We start from the raw sequence: 15,255 nt of genomic DNA, 5'->3' as shown, positions 1-15,255 counted from the left end.
ATTAGCTTAACTTGAACTTCAACCAAAATATAATTAAACTCACCTGTAACCCGTCCGAATATTGACCCGCTCCGACTTTAAAACACAACTCCTCTCTCTCTCTCTCGCTCTATATATATATATATATATATTCTCCTCGTTGCTACTTGAGTGGAATTCACCGGCGAATTCGCCGGAAATAGCAACAAATACAGCAGCCCATCTCACTTACAAATTATGGATAGAAATTTCTTTTTTTAACTAGACTTAGCACAGTAATCTAATCGAAAAAATTGAATCCATGATAAAAAAATGATTTCAAAAGAAGAAAATAAATATTAGTGAAGAATTTGTCGACTATTATTAGTACATCATATGAACCCAGTGTGTATGTAATGTGATAATTGCACAATACATGTTACGTAGAGCATAAAAGCTTACATATTAATAGAACAAATAGCGAAATAAATTTAAAATAGAAATACACATTACATAAATAGTAATAAAATTGAAAAAAATTCTCAGATTTTCATAGAGGAATGACAAAAAATAATGACGCAAACCACCAGAAATTTCAAATAAAAAAATACAATAAATTAAGAATACCCATTACATAAACAAAAAGAATCTAAACTTTTTGCATAAAGAAGAATATGACATTTCCTTCTATCTTCCATAAAAATTACTCTAATAGAGTACTCTATTTTGGGTTTGCTTCATGAATAATTGTAGACATACATTCATAAAAAATGCTCATTAAAACGAAATGGCGAAGAGGTAGAGGAGAGAGAGAGTTAGTATGTTTTAAAATTGGTGCGCATCTATCCGGTCGGGTTACAGGTAGGTTTAATTATAATTTGGCTTAGGGTTTAAGTTAGGCCAATGGGACGGTGACACGTGGGTATTAATTAAATTTTCTTTTCTTTTTAGAATTTTCTGCTAGTAATAAGGATAATGTTGAGCCAAAAAAATAACGGCAGAAATATTTTTATTCAAATAGGTGGACAGAGGGCATTTTGTACACTAATACTTCAGGGACAGTTTTGACCATTTTTCGTAAATAAAAAGATCCAAAAAAAGATAGATGTTAATTTAGGAGTTGAATGCGAATGTAGGGTACATTTCAATCAATTGTCTATGCGCCAAATTTAAACTAGTTACACTAATTATATGATTATTTATAGCCCTTCCATATTGTTTGTTTTTATATTTTGAGAAAACTACCCTCTATAGCGCTTCAAAATTTCAATAACCCATATTTTCCCCCATTGACACGAAATAATCCTCCGGCCCAAACATATTACACATGATAGCAGGAAATGTCTATTTTGTATATTTTTTGTATAGTGACAGTCTATTTTGTATATTTTTTGTAGAGTGATAGTCTATTTTGTATAGTGACAGTCTATTTAGTATATATTTTGTATAGTGACAGTTTATTGCATATAAATTGTATGGTAGCAGTCTATTTAGTATATTTTTGTATAGTGACAGTTTATTTTATATATATATATTGTATAGTGACACTTAAAAAATCCATTGCCACTCTTACAAAATATATATAAAATAGACTGTCACTATACGAAAATTATACAAAATAGACTGTTACTATACAATTTATATACAATAGACTTGTTATTCCAAACTTAATTTAAGTGTGTTACTATTTTTGTTATTCGATTTTCAAAGCAAAATCTGAAATCACTTTGCATAGTTCTGGGATAAATTTGATCATTTTCTCTTGTAAAAAAATCCATGTTGAAAAGCTTTTGTTGGTAGTCAGTGAGATCAAGTTTGTCACCGGACTGGTAGAATCAGCACCTTCTGATGTGAGTATATAACAGATCCATCAAAATTCAAGACAAAAGCAAATAAAAAGGTTATATTTTCATTTTTGAAAAAAATTGTTGAACCAAAAAGCCTAACACAGGATTATTTAAAATATCATAATCACATTAAAGGAACTCGTCATTGCTCCGTAATAAAAAGTTCTCCACAATTTTGTGAACTCCAATTTACGAAAGTGAACAACAAGTAAGTAGCGATAAAAATAAAAATAAGATAGGAGTAGCTTTCAAGTGCCAAGTAGAAAAAAAAAAAACTCATTTTTAAATTAATACTAGCAGCTAACGGAACTTTAAAACAAAAGGGGATGTCTGAAAATGCATAAATAATTTACTTCGAATTTCTTTAAATAGGTAGCAGAGTAAGGGGAAGGTATGGATTAAAGTAGGTTACAAAGTTAAAAAGTTTGAAATTTGAAGGGGGAAGAGTGACGGTGGTTTTGGGCTAGCCCTTTAATTAGTTTTGGGTTGTTAATTGTATGGTTTATTTTGTGGCTATCTATTGTCATTAGTTTTTCGCGGATGATTACAAATGAAATTTGCTCTTATATTTTCAAACAATTTATAAATTCTCTAAAACTTGACATCTTTAAAATCACACACTTGTCCCTACTAATATAAAAGTCTTTACTCAAATTTAAAAAAAATCAAACACCAAATCAAAAGGAATTGCAACAATAGCAATATATCCTTATCTCTCGCTAATTGATATTTCTTATATGTTTTTTTTACTTATATTTTATTTTGTCATTACCTAAGTTCGTATCAATATCCAGTAAATCTATACTATATTAAAAGCACGAAAATCTTTAGTGAAATATTGTATGCCTTTTTTACCCTTAAAAAATAGAGTCCGCACTAGACAAGATAGTAATTTAATTAATTGCCTAATACTAATTATTCAAAATTACTTTATCAGCAAATATAGATGTTAAGAAAATACTAAATATCAAATAATATACTTGCCTAATAAAATATATATATAATTATAACATAAACATGCGTAATATGTCCTAGGACTTAACATCATTACAAAAAATTCAAGAAAACGTATTTATCAGATGATGAGAATTTTGGCTTTTGAAAAAGTTAATTAGTGTAGGTTGAAAGAATTATCTCTGGAAAGTATATTTTTGCTAATTTTTATTCATCACAAATATCTTTTGAATATACTATTTATATTATTTAAAATTTATTTTTATTAACATGGGTATACACACAACACGCGTATCCTAAGACTATATATGTGAGATACGTGTAATTGCAAAAATCAGATGTGACACTCACATAATTAACCTCAGTCAAAATTCAAAGAAGAATTAACCCAAATAGTCGTTCATCTAATCTCTTAAATTTAAAATAGTCAGTCAATGTATAATATATGTATAATTTATGTTTGATATATGTATAAATGTGTATAATCAATGTATAATTTATGTATACTGGCTAAAAAAAGTAAACATTGAATATGACCGATTATTTGTGTAATAATCCTAAATTCAAATATGATGGCTTCAAGTGTGTACATGATCGTACTATGTGATTAAGAATTTCGTAATTTCGAACATTAATATACATACGAAAAAAGAATATTAATATGCACACATTCAAATTTATACCATTTAATAAATCTAAAGGAATTAGAAGAGTTCAAGGATAAAATGGTCATTTGAAAACAACCGCTGCACTGGAGATAGGATAGGCTTTTCATAGATAAAATTGAGACACACTCACAGAATACCGAGAAAACCTCTCTTCCTCTCCAACAATGGCTACCGTTTCACTGTGTTCTTCGCCCTCAACAACAGTACTATCCAAGAACCAAACTTTTCTCAACACCCTTTCTGTTCCCAAAGCAAATTCCAATGTTACATTTCTATCTCATTCACTTTCTGCTCTCAGTCTCCGTTCCTCTAAACCCAATTCTTTTGTGCCCAAATTCTCACAATCTGAAGCTTCAGTTGCTGAAGTTGTAGCTGAATCAGAAGAGCCTGTAATTTCCCCAGTTGTGGAAGCCTCCTCCTCCAGCTTGGAACCTAAACGAGAAGAAGTGTTTGCTGTTGTTATGGTGATTCACTTTCCTTCTTATGCATAGTTTTGTATACATTTCTGTCTGTTTTCAATTCACTTTGGGAGTGTAATTTGGATTTAATTTCAAATTAAATGAGGAACTTTTGTTTCTCAGATGAAAAGTTGAGTGTTTGGTTACCTTGAATTGTTTAAGGTGTTCTAAAAAAGGGATAATGATTTCGTTACTTATGGGCGGCAGTCATTTTTCTATATAAAAATTACTACTTTGATTCAATATTGACATGTTGTCAACCTTTAATACTGAAAAATATCACAAAAAGCAGAATTTCATACCATATGCTACACCTTGTATGTCCAACCAAATACTAGAAAATGTTAACCATAAAAAGAGTTTCCGAGGTAAAATATTTCCGCTCGAGAACATTTTTCATGAAAGAATATTCCTAGACTGAATGTACTTTGTTCAAATTCTATGTTTGCTGAAGTACTATTGAGACGTCGATGCTGCCTTACGGTGTATATTGTGAGAACATGGAGTGTTAAAATGGAATTGTTTCGTTTCTGTTATTGATATGTCTATGTCATTTCAGCCAATCTTAGGTTTATCATTTTCTTTTAGAGTGTCTTAAAAGGAGCAATTTGCATGTCTATGTGTTTGTGTTATGTAGACTTGGCAGTTATGCTGCTATGGGCAATTTTGGCGTAGTCCGTGCTACATAAGCTGAACTAACCTTTTGTATCCTTAGTATTCTCCGGGTTGAGTGGGGTATGTTTGTTAACGGATAGAAAACTGCAGTTACACTGAAGACATGACAGAGATATAGTACGGCATATATCCTTTATGCCGTGTTTTGGACACTATATCCAATTTCATAAATCTCAGTCTACCTTTTTTTTTGGTTTTTAGTATAATTTCTTTTTCAAAGTGGACCATCTATCGTGGGCAGGTATTTCCTGTAGCTTAGTCCTAAAGGGGTTCATATTGCAGATTATAAGGGATACAACTATCACCTGGTACTAACATTAGGTGTTAAACACTTGTCAGAGGGCATACATATCTATTCTAGCATGCAAGTCTATGTGTACCTTTATGTTCAAGTCTCATAATTGTTGAATTAAGTTTGATTTCGAGGTTAACATATTATGCACTTTTATCTTTTTATTGCTTCTGAACTGCTGTAGCTAACTGGAGAAAACATTCAAGCTACTGCTTGGTTGATGGATATTTTCTTCTCCTTGTGGAAAACATTCACTCTTGCAAGGAGATTTATAACTGCTGTTCAAATCTGATGATTGTTCTTGCTGCTCAAGTTTTCAAGTCTTCTAGCTGTCATCCTTCTTCATATTTTATTTTGTTTCCCTTTCTTTTTTAAATGAACTTCATACTATCCTACAATAACTTAATTGGGCTTGTCACTGATACATTAAGCTGCTTGTTAAGTTTTCCTCTCTCATTATTGATAGGTCGGATCTCGACAATATATCGTCTTTCCTGGGCGGTATATCTACACCCAGAGGCTTAAAGGTGCAAATGTCAATGACAAGGTGAGCATATTTTTTGGTCTTATCTTGATTTACAATTTATTTCCTTGTTAGCTACCAAAGTCTAGTTACTCCTCTATGTTAGGTCACTAGTTTGATCCAAGTAGCATGCGAACTAAGCCTTGTATTTAACTAGATAAGGGTAGAGGATGGGCCCATTATCCCCGAGCTACGAAGGCTGTGGTTGGTCCTAACGGTTGGCCCAGACGGATTTCTCGGTCATCAGGAAAATAAATGTGGAGGTGGGTCGTCTAGACTTCTTGACAAGACTCGTCCTATCACTGCATCAAATTCTATAAAAAATACATGTAGCGTATAGAAAGACAGCTCGCTCGAAGTAAAGTTTTTTAAAGCCTGGTACCAGCCAAACGATGGAGGAGAACTCTGTTATTCATGTAGTTAGCACATCTCCAGTAATCCATTATGCAAACCATGCTGTTGAAAGGCATCAATTTCAACGAACATTGACATTTGTATCTCATCGGTCCATTGTCTTTGATACATCTATTTGGCAATTATCTAATGCGGAAGCTAGCATTTGATATAACGGTAATATTAGGAGTTAGGAGGGTGTGCGGATTGTATATATTTACTACCATGGAGTTGAAATTAGAGGAACTATTCGTCAGTATGGTATTTTATGTCAAGATTACTCTTGGCATATTGGTAATATTCTATTTCAAGATTCAATGACTGAGGATATTTGTTTGAAACATCTATACTTGATCATTTCTGCAGATTATCCTAAACAAGGTGTTACTAGTGGGAACGAAAACAAGTACTTGGGTTGGAAAACCAGTAGTGCAAAATGCAGCAGTCCACGCTGTTGTTGAAGAGCAGGTCAGGCATCATTCTTCCACTACTTTAGTTTCCCCTGATACACCTTGTTTACCTGACATCTCTTTTGGCTCAATGTTATATTTCCACACAGTTGAAAGATAAGAAGGTTGTTGTCTTCAAGTATAAGAAGAAAAAGAACTACAGAAGGAACATTGGTCACAGACAGGTATGAAAGAACTGTTTTTATTGATATCCGAATAACTATAGAGTAGATTGATGTTTTTTTTTTTAACCTACTTGGTTGCCAAAACAATTTTCACCATAGTCTATCATATATTATCTATGTTTAATTCCCCAGCAACATGAAAAATTTCTAAATTAATGCGCTTGCGGCCATTGCATGAGACATGCCCTTCTTAAAATGATATTTTTACAGAATACCATATCTTGTCCTTGCTTGTCACTAATTAATTTGGTTTATGTTAATCATGTAGCCGATTACTCGGATAAGAATAATGGGTATTACTGGTTATCAAGACTCACCAGCAGTCACTCTAGCAGACTTGGAAGCTGCCAAGTGATTTTAGGGCTGAAGATTACATTCCAATTTACTGTTTTCTCAACATCTGCTAATAGTGCCTTCCAAGGTGATTGTAGTTTTGTATAGACTGGGGAAGCAATGGCGGAAATTAATTTTCAAAGGTGCATTGAACTTCATCTTTTGTTGTAATTCCCATCCAATTTCCTTCTTTGCATGTATCATTTCGTTGGGCAGTGTATTCGAGTTTGCACATTGAAGAGATATTTTTTCTATTGAGTTCAACCAATTATTCTCTGCACTCACTTCATGTGAATTGACCTCTTTATCTTCTTCTCAAGTACTAAACATGTATGTCATGGCACTTATATGTGAATTGAGGTTAAGAGATTGTTAAACTTAGTGCTTCTCCGTAGGCTGAGGGAAATAATTTTCAGAAAATAAAGGGAGCCTCTTAGAAAACAGCTCAAGCTAACAACAAAAATAATGAAACTATAGAGAAATTTGATCTCCATTGCTGCCAACTTTATAGACAATGGGAGATAAAAAAAAAAAACTAGAGGTTGGAGTTAACGTACTCATTTCTTTGGCGTATCATTACTCCTTAACCATTTACCATGTTTTGCTAGCCGTGCACATTCTAACAACATTTAACCATATCTGCTCAACGAAATTCCACAATGATATCACAATGTTGCATTTCCATAACATGGCAGTTGAGATGACTATAAGAACAATTTTTTAATCAGAATCCATATTAATATCTGCCTGCAACATTTGAATTACATTAAACAATACTACCAATCACTTCGGGTCAGGCAATGAATGACAGAGTAAACATAAGGAATTGGCAAAGAACACAACATTTTCCACTATTCTCCAAAAGGATTGGACAGTGATTTCAGGTGCCATATAGAAATTGCCGGCCTATCACTAAGTCCTGCCTCTCCAATTTGCTCTGACATTAAAAAGAAACTATATCTTCTCTAAGTTACTTTCCAAGAGGATCCCATGGCCTTCCGCGAGGAGCTCTATTCGTATATTTTCTTCCTCTTCAAGATGGTAGGTATTATTGAGATAAAACCAATGAGGAAGAGCACAGACAAGGTCTTGAAATCATACAGATCCTTGACTGACTTCAGATCGCCAAGAGCTAGACCCGCCTGACAAGTTAAAGAAGGAAAATATCACATAAGATTACGATACATAGGAACGATTAAATTGGTATAGCAAGCTACATTCGCATTGCAAGACTCAACCAAAATGCATCAGCTACGCCTCAAACCCTGTCCGGGGCTGAATTGGTAGCAGGTGGTTGAGAAACACATGGCGCATGCGGTAGGATACCCAAAAAATAACCTCTTAAGCTTCATAGAGAATGTCGAAGAGAGATATTGCCACGTTGTTCACTTGGACAATCTTAACAGCTCACATGATTTTAACTAAGTTTCAGATAATAAGCTCTTTTTTCTTAACTTATACATCTAGTACAGCTTTACCTGTCTTTTTACTGAAAGTAACAAACTGGTGAGCTTGACAAATGACAATTGCAACATAAATATTAGTGCCAAGGAAGGCATCCTAGCACTGCTTTACCATCCACATATAGCGAACAAGGTTCAGATTCTTGTTTCTATATACAAATATTTGGACCGAGGTTAACAGAAAGTTAGTAGTTTGATATTAGCAGACGAACAAAGCTAGTAATTTTAAGAATAACAAAAGAGCAGGTTTTTTAGATGCATCACTAGTCATTGCTTCCAGAAAATAAATTAGAACAGTTTAAAACAGTAAATACAGACAAGCATAACAGAAAGAAGCCACCACCAGCTGAAGAATGATTTACCTTGACTGTAATATATGAGGCTGGAATGAGACCAACCAATGTGGCCGTGAAGAATATATGGAATGGTATATCCACAATAGGAGATGCCAAATTGATGAAAAGGTTTGGCAATGTTGGAGTTATTCTCAAAAACAGCATATAGTTGAGCAACTTATCCCGACGCTTGGCTATCTGAAACCACAAGTTTCACATTTGTAAGTACAAGAAACAATGGTACCATGAAAGTTTTTAGATCAGCAACACCAGTAATCAGTTTCAGAAGAGCACAGACCTCTGCCTGGAAAAATCTCAATTTTTCAGGCCACAACCAGTTAACTATAGGCCTGCCAATTAATTTAGACAGAAAATAGCAGGATGATGCACCGGCTGTAGCGTTAAAGACAACCAAGAAAAGCCCTCTGAGAACACCAAAAAGTGCTCCAGCAAGTAAGGACATGAAAATCGTCCCTGGAATCATAAATGTCTGCATGAATATGTATGTTGAGCAGTAACCCAAAATGAATTTTGCTGGATAAACTTGGGCATACATTCCAATATTATCCCTAAAGGAAACAAGCAAGATAATGAGTCATGACAGAACAATACCAAATAATGATAGAAAGAGAAACAAAGACACATTAAAAAAGAAAAGCTCAAATATCATTAAGAAGAATATCAAGTCAAACGAAATCCATAAATAACACTTGTAACGGAAGCCATGGATGAAAATTTATTTTTGTTGATAGGGTAATAAATTTCATTAAAGAAAGGGCAAAAACATGCCCGTATAGACTATAGAAGAAGCATACAAAAAAATAGAAAACCTACAAAAAGACATGATATTCTACAAAAGACAATCATCTATACAAATAGAAACCTCATAGGTGCACCAGAAAGAAATAAGGGAAACAAGGCTATTCCTTAAGTGCACAAAGTCTTTCTCTACTCCCTCAAAAGCTCTCCATATTTTCTCCATATGGATGAAAATATAGTAATTAAAAAGCCATACTACAGCCAGACATCCGTGAATGCTGAACACTAGTAAAAACACTGCTACTGCTGTGATGTTTGCAAGCACTAAGCAAAAGATCTCTAGATTCTTGCAAACACACTTTGGAAATAGATATTACTAGAGCTCTTCAGAAACCAGCTTGTTCCTTTTTCGTAACTTAACCTCTTTTTGCTTTCTTAGAAATTTTCTGTGAAAGTGTAAATGATCTCATATTTATTTTCCTTAAAACCATTTTCTAATTTCTCTAAAAAGAAAGACTGTAGCTTTTTCTTGTTATGAATACCAACTAACAAAAAGAAAGCATTACTGATTAATGAGATGACTGTAAATGTCATCAAAAGAAACTAGGAAACTTCCTCGCCTCCGCTCACTTTCTCCTCAAATTGCAATTCTCACCATTTTCCAATTATTCAATATCAACAGACTCTTCCCTCGTATATACCAATTCCACATCATTCCTTATGTCCAAAGCTTTAATCACATTTTTAAACAGACATGAACCCTCACCACTACTTAAAGGTTGAATTGGCAAAGTAAAAGTAAAACTATGTCATTAGTTAATTGCATCAGATTTCGGCATTCAAAGAACATCATTTTTTTATGAGGGCATTCAAAGAACATAACTTTTGTCAAGGCTATTACCCCATTTTACAGGTAATTTGCCTTTAGTCATTCCTGTAAACCCATAATGGTTTTTTAATACATAAATGTTCATGATTCTGCTGCTTAACTAGAACTTGGAGCATTATTCTTGCACAATCTTGCAAAAGTAGTCCATCAAGGTATATATAACAAAATCACACCTAAACCCCATCATACACAATTGTGCTTTTACTCTCGTAACTTTGTGTATTAGCTTAGTCGGTCCTTAACTAATTGAGGTATCACATGATATAGGCTCAATTTAACCTTATACATTGCTTAGGAGAGATAGCCATTTAATTAATAATAGTACTAGTGTAAGGAGTTCTTGGAAGTCTGGGAATTGGTCGCTGATATGACCCATTTATTTGTGTGACAGGAACTTCCTACACACAATTGCTCCATACCGTCTTTCATCTACCTTCAACTTCAAGATGAAAAGTAATAACAACACCTAATCCGTTCCATGCTCTAGATTCTAAGCTCCCGTTTGGCCATAGCATTTGGGATCTTCTTTTCAAATTTTGATTTCAAATATCTGTTTGTTTATAGATTTTAACCATTTTTTGGCAGAATTTGAAAACAAAATATTCAAATCCCAAAAACAGCTCTAGAGTAGTTTTTGAAGTTTTCTACTCACAAACTTCAAATTAAATTCTTTTCAAGTAAAATGTATGTCCAAACACAATTTCAACTATCAAAACTTATTTTTTATCTCATCTTCAAAAACTCATTTTTTCAAGTTTCAAATAAATCTATGTCCAAACGCTAGCTAAGTCTTCTATCCTGGCACCCACCCATTAACTGATCTGAGGAAAATGTAACTATGAAGTAGGTATAGGAGAGATAGCCATTTAATTGATAATAGTACTTGTGTAAGGAGTTCTTGGAAGTCTGGGAATTGGTCGGTGACATGACCTATTTATTTGTGTGACAGGAACTTCCTACACACAATTGCTCCATACCGTCTTACATCTACCTTCAACTTCAAGATGAAAAGTAATAACAACACCTAATCCGTTCCATGCTCTAGATTCTTAGCTCCCGTTTGGCCATAGCATTTGGGATCTTTTTTTCAAATTTTGTTTTCAAATATCTGTTTGTTTATAGATTTTAACCATTTTTTGACAAATTTTGAAAACAAAAACTTCAAATCCCAAAAACAACTCTAGAGTAATTTTGGAAGTTTTCTACTCACAAACTTCAAATTAAATTCTGTTCAAGTAAAATACATGTCCAAACACAATTTCAACTTTCAAAAATTATTTTTTATCTCATCTTCAAAAACTTATTTTTTCAAGTTTCAAACAAATCTATGTCCAAACGCTAGCGAAGTCTTCTATCCTGGCACCCACCCATTAACTGATCTGAGGAAAATGTAACTATGAAGGAGGTCAAAGCTTCAAGGATTTACTTGTTAGTAGTTAGAGACTAAAAGAAGAAATGTACCTTGAATCTGGCATACAGATAAGAAACACTCAAAAGGGGGAAATATCTAAAGTGGAAGGCAAATATAGAGCTGCTTCAGGTTGACATCTACAATTTTCGTCTTTCCACAACCAAATTTCAGGCTCCCATTTCAGAAACTAAGCTGGAAATAGTATCAATCAATGAGACAGTCCCCAGTTACCCCCCCCCCCCCCGGACCAAACAAAATAGAAAAGGAAGCATTGACGAGGGTGTGCTGCTATGAGATTAAGAGGAAAAAGAAATATTTCTTCTGCTACAGGCAGTTCAAAACTAATTGGACTCGATGCCCCAAAATCTAGAATGAGTATAGAAAGTACATTAGGGTTCAACTGCACATTTTATTGCACATACTTAGTGCTCTCTCAAAATGCAATATAATAGTTGGAACCCTGAATACCCTAAGTAACCAATGCTTTGTTTTGTACCTCCAATGAACAGCGTTCCTTGCAAACTTATAGAATTGATTACAAGAACCACTAATTGGCAGGCATACAGACTTGCACACCCTGCAGGATTCGCAGTCCGCAAATGAAAGCACCTGAAGTACTTGAAGTACTGAACGCAAATACCCAAACACACAAAAAGAAAACCAGGTGGGAAGTAGATGTGCTTATGTACGACGGATATGCATAGCAACTTAACTCCCAGTCTCTTTACATTTGACACTGATCTGAGTAGAAAGTCATTCAAACTTGAACTAAAAACTAGTGTTAATTGAAGAAGCTATAGAGTTGATTACTAATAATACTAGTCTGAAAGACTCATTGTAATCGTAACCATTATACACGACATAAGCAGTTGAATTCTAAACGGCTACGTATTTGGTAATGCTTGGAGCAACAAGCTCAGATTCCGCAAGAATCTCACACTAAAATATTTATGAACAGTTCCAACAAAAACCATTTGACAGGTAAAGTTAAACAGTAGCAAACTTATCAAGTTTTAACCTCAACCTTGCAACAAAAAATAAGGTAATTAAGGGATGCAAATTCTATACAGATAGCAACTATACAAAAAAATGCAGGAGGGGAACATAAAAGCAAATAAAAAAGGCCATACTTGAGCATCCGGAGATCAGAAAGTGAACGAGGCAACTTGAGTTTACCATACTCAGCAGCTGGCATTGTCAAGTATATGCTAAACAACCCAATTGAGAACACCACAAATACAGCTATAGCTGCTGCAAACTCCCACCTTGACAATGGAAATTTCCCTTCCTTATACCTTTTACCCGTGGGCGACTCCGACAACAAACCTAAGTTCATTTCCTCATCCCTTGTTGTGTCCACTACCAAACCCCTTGGTGCAGCCATTGATGACAACAACAATGATGCCGGCAATGATGATGAACGTGAGTGGGTACGTGTCACCCTATTCCTCATTCATTTGAATTTATAAAACCAGGCTTTTTAATCAAACCCCCACCAAAAAAAAAAAGGTTCTTGAATTGTCACTAAATCAAATCCCACAAAGAAAATCCAAAAAAATCAATAAGTTCAATGGAAAACACATCAAGTTTTTTCCTCTAGGAATATAAATCAAAATCAATCAAACCCCACCAAAAAATACAGCAAAAAATTCGAGATTTGAAATGAAATATTCGAATATGGATCAAAATCACTGAAACCCCACCAAGAAAATCCACCAAAAAATACAGAAAAATTCAAGGATTAAGATAAAATTAGACACCCAAGTTTCTATATGGAATATTGATAAAACAAATCAAAATGGACCAGCAACAGAGACTGTTTGGTAGCTGAGCGCCTGAGATTTGAACTGATTTGGACTTTATTTTTCGGTTTAAATTAAATGGAAAGATATATCATATACTACATGGAGTATATGATTTTATTGGTTATTGCGAAGAAATCGAAAGATCGGAGAAGCATGAAAAGAGAAGTCAAATTATGGGGAAGTAAGAAAAGGACTACTAGGATTGTTTGGACCCGCTTTTCAAGGGACTTAATATTGGAAGGACAATCTCTTTTTCCTCTTTAAATGGTGAAAGTTCTAAAATTTTCTTTTTGTGTTTTACAAGATTATCAAAAAGAAAAAGTTTGATTGGATTTTTTATAACAGAGTTTGAACCCTTAACTCCAGTGTGCAAACTATTTTTTTTTAATAGGGAAAACTACTTAAACTGTAAGTTCATAAACAATTTTAATTAAAACTAGCCCAAAATAAAATATTTACCAAAAATAGTCCAAACGTCATTTTGTAACACATTTATTTTGCTAAAGCACAAAAGATAGTTCAAACTTTTGGAGACTTCAACAATATTGCAACAACAATAACTATCCAATAAAATCCCACAAATACAGTCTTCGGAGTATAATGCGTACGCAGATCTTACCCCTACCCTGAGAGGTAGAGAAGTTATTTTCGAAAGACACTTAGCTCGAGAGGAAGAATAAAAATAAAAAAATATCAACAAGAATACAGAAAAATTATACCAACAACAAGTAAACAATATTGCAATATTCTAATTCCTTTAAGTTAGAAATTCAGATAATCGAACGCCTTAAGAGAAATTACTATTAAATATTAGTTTGTTGGATTGGGTCGAAGGATTAAACTTAAAACGTCATCGACAACAATTGAAGCTTGTTTAAGATTGAATTTAAAAATTTGGGTTTTCAAAATTATAATTATTTTTGAGTGAGTGTTGTTGAAATAGATTGGGTATATCTTAAGAAGTTTGAGTCAATTTTGGGACGATTTGGTGGAGATTTTAAGCTAGCGTTTGGACATAGATTTGATTGAAACTTGAAAAAAATAGTTTTTGAAGTTGTTTTGAAAATTAATTTTTGATAGTTGAAGTTTAGTTTGGACATGTATTTTATTTTGAAGAAAAGTTAAAGTTTTGTGAGTGGAAGAAAAGAATTCACCCAAAAAACTGCCCTAAACCAGTTTTTAGAAATTGAAAAAAATATTTTTTTTTTCAAAACATGATTATATTTCATAAATAAACAATGTTTTCAATTATTTTTTTTTAAAATGAAGACAAAATCTATGGCCAAACGGGAGCAAAATTCGAAGTACCCCAGATGAACATGGAAGAAAATTATATGTGTATCACATAATGTACCATTTATATATATGTGTGTATCAAATGTGTATCACATGTATACATGTGTGTGAGATACATGCGTGATATATATGAATAATTTTTTTAACTCGATTTTAACTACGGATTTTGATTCCAAACCAGTTCAAATCACCTCCAATCTTATTCAAATTTTGTATATTGCCTCGTCTATATGTTTTCAACGAATTCCAACCTTACCCATTGAAAAAAATCCTTTTTGCAAATTTTTTTAATATTGTGTATCATTGGTAATGAATTTTGACTCCAAACTAGTCTAATTCACCTTCAAACTTCATCAAATTAATTTTGAAAAATGCCCCATCTATATGTTTTCAACGACTCGTAATAATACCATCGAAAAAAGATATTTTTTTGCCTATATTTTTTGAATGTTGTAGATCATTAGTAATTATTTTGGGTCATTTTTGGTAACATGACTTAAATGACTAGTTGTTGGTAATTAGTATTATTTTTTTTTGGGTACATTCCTGTAAGATTCCCTTT

At 33.3% G+C, this 15,255-nt stretch overlaps 2 protein-coding genes across 2 annotated transcripts; one reads left to right on the top strand and one right to left on the bottom strand.

Annotated features, from left to right (window-relative positions):
• Window positions 1–3,491: 3,491 nt before the first annotated feature.
• Window positions 3,492–7,019, top strand: LOC104112277 (large ribosomal subunit protein bL21c). The gene is made up of 5 exons (XM_009622149.4): window positions 3,492–3,891; window positions 5,319–5,399; window positions 6,135–6,236; window positions 6,328–6,402; window positions 6,671–7,019. Exons 1-5 carry the CDS (start codon window positions 3,592–3,594, stop codon window positions 6,755–6,757), a joined length of 645 nt encoding a protein of 214 aa, XP_009620444.1. The 5' UTR covers window positions 3,492–3,591; the 3' UTR covers window positions 6,758–7,019.
• A 368-nt stretch (window positions 7,020–7,387) lies between these two features.
• On the bottom strand, window positions 7,388–13,641 carry LOC104112276 (uncharacterized membrane protein At4g09580-like). Its single transcript, XM_009622148.4, has 4 exons — window positions 12,723–13,641; window positions 8,832–9,102; window positions 8,561–8,731; window positions 7,388–7,877 (listed from the first exon to the last, which is right to left on the bottom strand). The coding sequence occupies exons 1-4, from the start codon at window positions 13,043–13,045 to the stop codon at window positions 7,746–7,748; spliced, it is 897 nt and encodes a 298-aa protein (XP_009620443.1). The 5' UTR covers window positions 13,046–13,641; the 3' UTR covers window positions 7,388–7,745.
• Window positions 13,642–15,255: the final 1,614 nt, after the last annotated feature.

This window comes from Nicotiana tomentosiformis, chromosome 6, assembly GCF_000390325.3.
Source record: "Nicotiana tomentosiformis chromosome 6, ASM39032v3, whole genome shotgun sequence".
NCBI lineage: Eukaryota > Viridiplantae > Streptophyta > Magnoliopsida > Solanales > Solanaceae > Nicotiana > Nicotiana tomentosiformis.
Note: the sequence above shows the minus strand (reverse complement) of the source record. Positions and strands in the feature narration are given on the sequence as shown.